Source organism: Trichechus manatus, unplaced genomic scaffold, assembly GCF_000243295.1.
Source record: "Trichechus manatus latirostris isolate Lorelei unplaced genomic scaffold, TriManLat1.0 scaffold00030, whole genome shotgun sequence".
NCBI classification, from domain to species: domain Eukaryota; kingdom Metazoa; phylum Chordata; class Mammalia; order Sirenia; family Trichechidae; genus Trichechus; species Trichechus manatus.
In genome coordinates, this window is record NW_004443966.1 from 22529665 (window position 1) to 22532695 (window position 3031).

General features: G+C 50.1%; 1 protein-coding gene across 2 annotated transcripts in view; it reads left to right on the plus strand.

Moving 5' to 3' along the window:
* Positions 1–1512: 1512 nt before the first annotated feature.
* The window catches only part of ETFA (electron transfer flavoprotein subunit alpha), a 79948-nt gene continuing 78429 nt past the window's right edge, over positions 1513–3031 (plus strand). For both annotated transcript variants that reach the window (XR_002823787.1, XM_004374770.3), the window contains exon 1: positions 1513–1645. Coding sequence is in view for 1 of the 2 variants with exons in the window: in XM_004374770.3 (XP_004374827.1) it covers positions 1607–1645 (39 nt within the window). In the remaining variant the exon portion in view is untranslated. The remainder of the gene's footprint in view (positions 1646–3031) is intronic.

The following is a 3031-nucleotide window of genomic DNA, read 5'->3' on the forward strand; positions in this document are numbered from 1 at the left end:
GAACATCCACAAACATAAATCAAATATTTAACACCAGGGTTCCTGCCACCAAGCAGCTCATACCTGAGTGGCAGAGACAGACCCCAAAATACCTGTAGGGAAAATAATAGTAATGTTTTAGTCAACACTTCTCTGGCACTCTCCCCACTTGTAAATATAGGGACCCCTTCCCCCAAAGTCCCCAGGGAGCATCTCTTGTGCTCGAGAAACAGACCTGGTCACTTGTCACAGACTTTGCAGTTTTTTGGCTCTTCCTCTGCCCTGGCCCTGTTCTGCCAGAAACCACCATGTCCCATGGGCAATGGGCCGCTGCTGGCCACAGCTGCTGCTGATTCACCGGAGCCTGTGGGGTGCCAAAGCTGCCTACTGTGGGTTGGGGAGCTTCTCTCCCCGTTTGTGTTTTGCTTTGTCATGGGTGTGGTGGCAGGGAAGTTTGTATCCCAATTTTTAACATGGTTTTTAGTAAAATATCCCTTTCGGTTTTTATGTACTCTTTTTTCTTCCTTCCACTTCCATAGAACTCAAATTTGAGTCCAGCGGGGAGCTGGGGTGGGATGCAAATGCAGTAATAAACGCAATACTGAGTTGCCCCTCCCAGTATCCCACACACAGATTTACTGGTGGGTCCACAGCCCTCAGCCATCACATTAGCATGGACAGGTCTGAAGTAGATACAAGTCATGCTCAAGTTGGATCCCCAACTCCTTGGTCGTTTCATGTTCCTCCTCTTTTTGATCACACGGTTCCTTCTTCTGGATTCCAGCTCAAATATCGCCAACTGGTGAACCCTCACCCCTTTTTCTTACTCATTTTTCTCACATAAAAGAAATTACATGCTTATTTGTATGTTTCCTCCAGAGTCTGTGAAGTCCCCAAGGGTAGGACAACATCTTATGCATCATTTTATTATATTCCTCTCACCTAGATGTCCCTGGAGAAGGACATCATGCTTGGTAAAGGGTCAGCGAAAAAGAGGAAGATCCATAGATTGACACAGTGGCTGCCACCATGGGTTCAAGCATAACAACGATCATGAGGATGGCGCAGGACCATGCACTGTTTCCTTCTATTGTACATATGGTCGCTATGAGTCGGAACCCACTCGACGGCACCCGACAACAACAATACCTAGAGAAGTGCTTAGCACGTTACAGCCGCAGAGTTGGTAACTGTGAATAAATGAATGAGCGAATGAAAGAATGGAGTCAGTAGGGTGGACTTCATCCTGAGGCCTGGGAAGGCAGGAGAGTGAGTAATCAGTTCAGTTGTAAAGTTTACTGTAACAACGTTGCCCAGAGTCGGGTTGGGAAGCAGTCCGGGCCAAGGTCACCAGCAGCCCACCGACTTTCCTCCGCGGTTTTACCGCCGCGCGGAGTCTCACAGACAACAACCTCACCTTTGCCCTACTCCGGAGTCCAGGCCCAACTTTCCTCCGTTTCCATTGGCTGCGCGACCGTCCAATGGGCGGCCGCTCTCAATCGCGCGTCTCGCGAGTGTTAGAGTGACTGGTGGCGGCTGTGTGGTTTGGCCAGGCGGGTGTCTGGCGGGTGCCGGGCTCCGGGCCGCTGTGAGCAGAGGGTGCGGCGGGTGGACGGGAGCGGACATCATGTTCCGAGCGGCAGCCTCTGGGCAGCTCCGGCGGGCGGTGAGTCCGATCGGGGAGGGCCGAACTTGGTGACGATCCCACCAAAACCTGTCGTCCCAGTGAGGGTCTTGGCGAAGGTCACCGGCTCCAACAGGTCCGACTGGCCCTCTCGCAGGCAGGCCTAGCCAGGCCTGGAGCTCGGTGCCGGGGCCCAATGTTGTGGGACCCGGGCCGGCCCCGGATTCCTTACAGGCCTCTAGCTCGGGCACAGGTCAGAGGTCGGGGCTCAGGGCGACCCCCAGTAATTCAACTTGCGCGCCTGCTGCCTCTCCTCCTTTCCGCCCTGCCTTCTCCAAAGTCCCTCTTCCCACCCTCCTGGATCTCTCTTGGTTCAGCCAGGCGTCCCGGGTGCTCCACGCTCGGCGGGGAGCGGGCAGCCATGTCCCTAGAAGATCTTTCCCCGAGGGAACAAAATGTCCCTGTGGGGAGGCCCTCCTGGGAGAGTTTAAAACCTGGACTCAGCCTGGAAGCTGACATTTCTGGAAGAATTAAAACGTCTCCACTGGGCGCCTTGTTGCTGCTCTGATCCACTCACCGTCAAGTGCGGGGGGAGGGGGCATGGAAACTTGTTCCAGCTAGTGGGACCGTGGTGATTTTAGGTGATTGCATGTGCAAAGCCTACGATCCAATTTGATAGCTTTAGCCAATTTTGAAAGGGGGGCATCCTTTTATACTAAAGGCTGACCTGCTTTTAAACTACTAGATTGTTGGTTAAATAGCCAGGGAACTTGGTATTAGCAGGTTTTTGGTGCTTTGAATAGTGACAAATCACGAGTTTACCACACTTCTCACTCTATTCTGTGAGAGGGGCTGAGAGAAAATATGTTTTTGTCCTTATGCTATGAGAGGATAGTGTTTGGAGACTGACCAATTACAAGTAACAATAATTTATGTTGTGGATTCTGTAGATTTTCTCATTTACATTTAGGTTAAATGAGAAACAAGATTGCTAAACTTGTGTCAGAAACTTTCCTGATGTTTTTTTTTACTCTTTTTGGGGGGTGGGGTGGGGTGGGGAGCATATTTTCCCATCCACTGCTGGGATTTTCTCCCTGAGACGTAGCTTGTGATCTTTCTAGATGTCTGTAGACCCTTTTCTTGTAGTTATGCCTTGTTCCAGAAAAAGATTTAATTCCCCTTCTTCTAAAAAGTTCAAACTCATATCCTTCAAGTCATTGTCCTCTCTTTCCCTCAGGAGATTTTTTTTCCTCAGAGGATATAAACAAACAAGTTAAAGTCATGGATTTGGGAAAATTCCAGGAGTCACAGCCAGACTCATGGAATAATACTTACCTAAGCAGTAATTGGAAGGTGGTTTTGTGGACAGGTTAGAAGTCTGGTATATGTGAGGTGATAATTTTGGTGGAGGGAATTGAGGACTCAGTA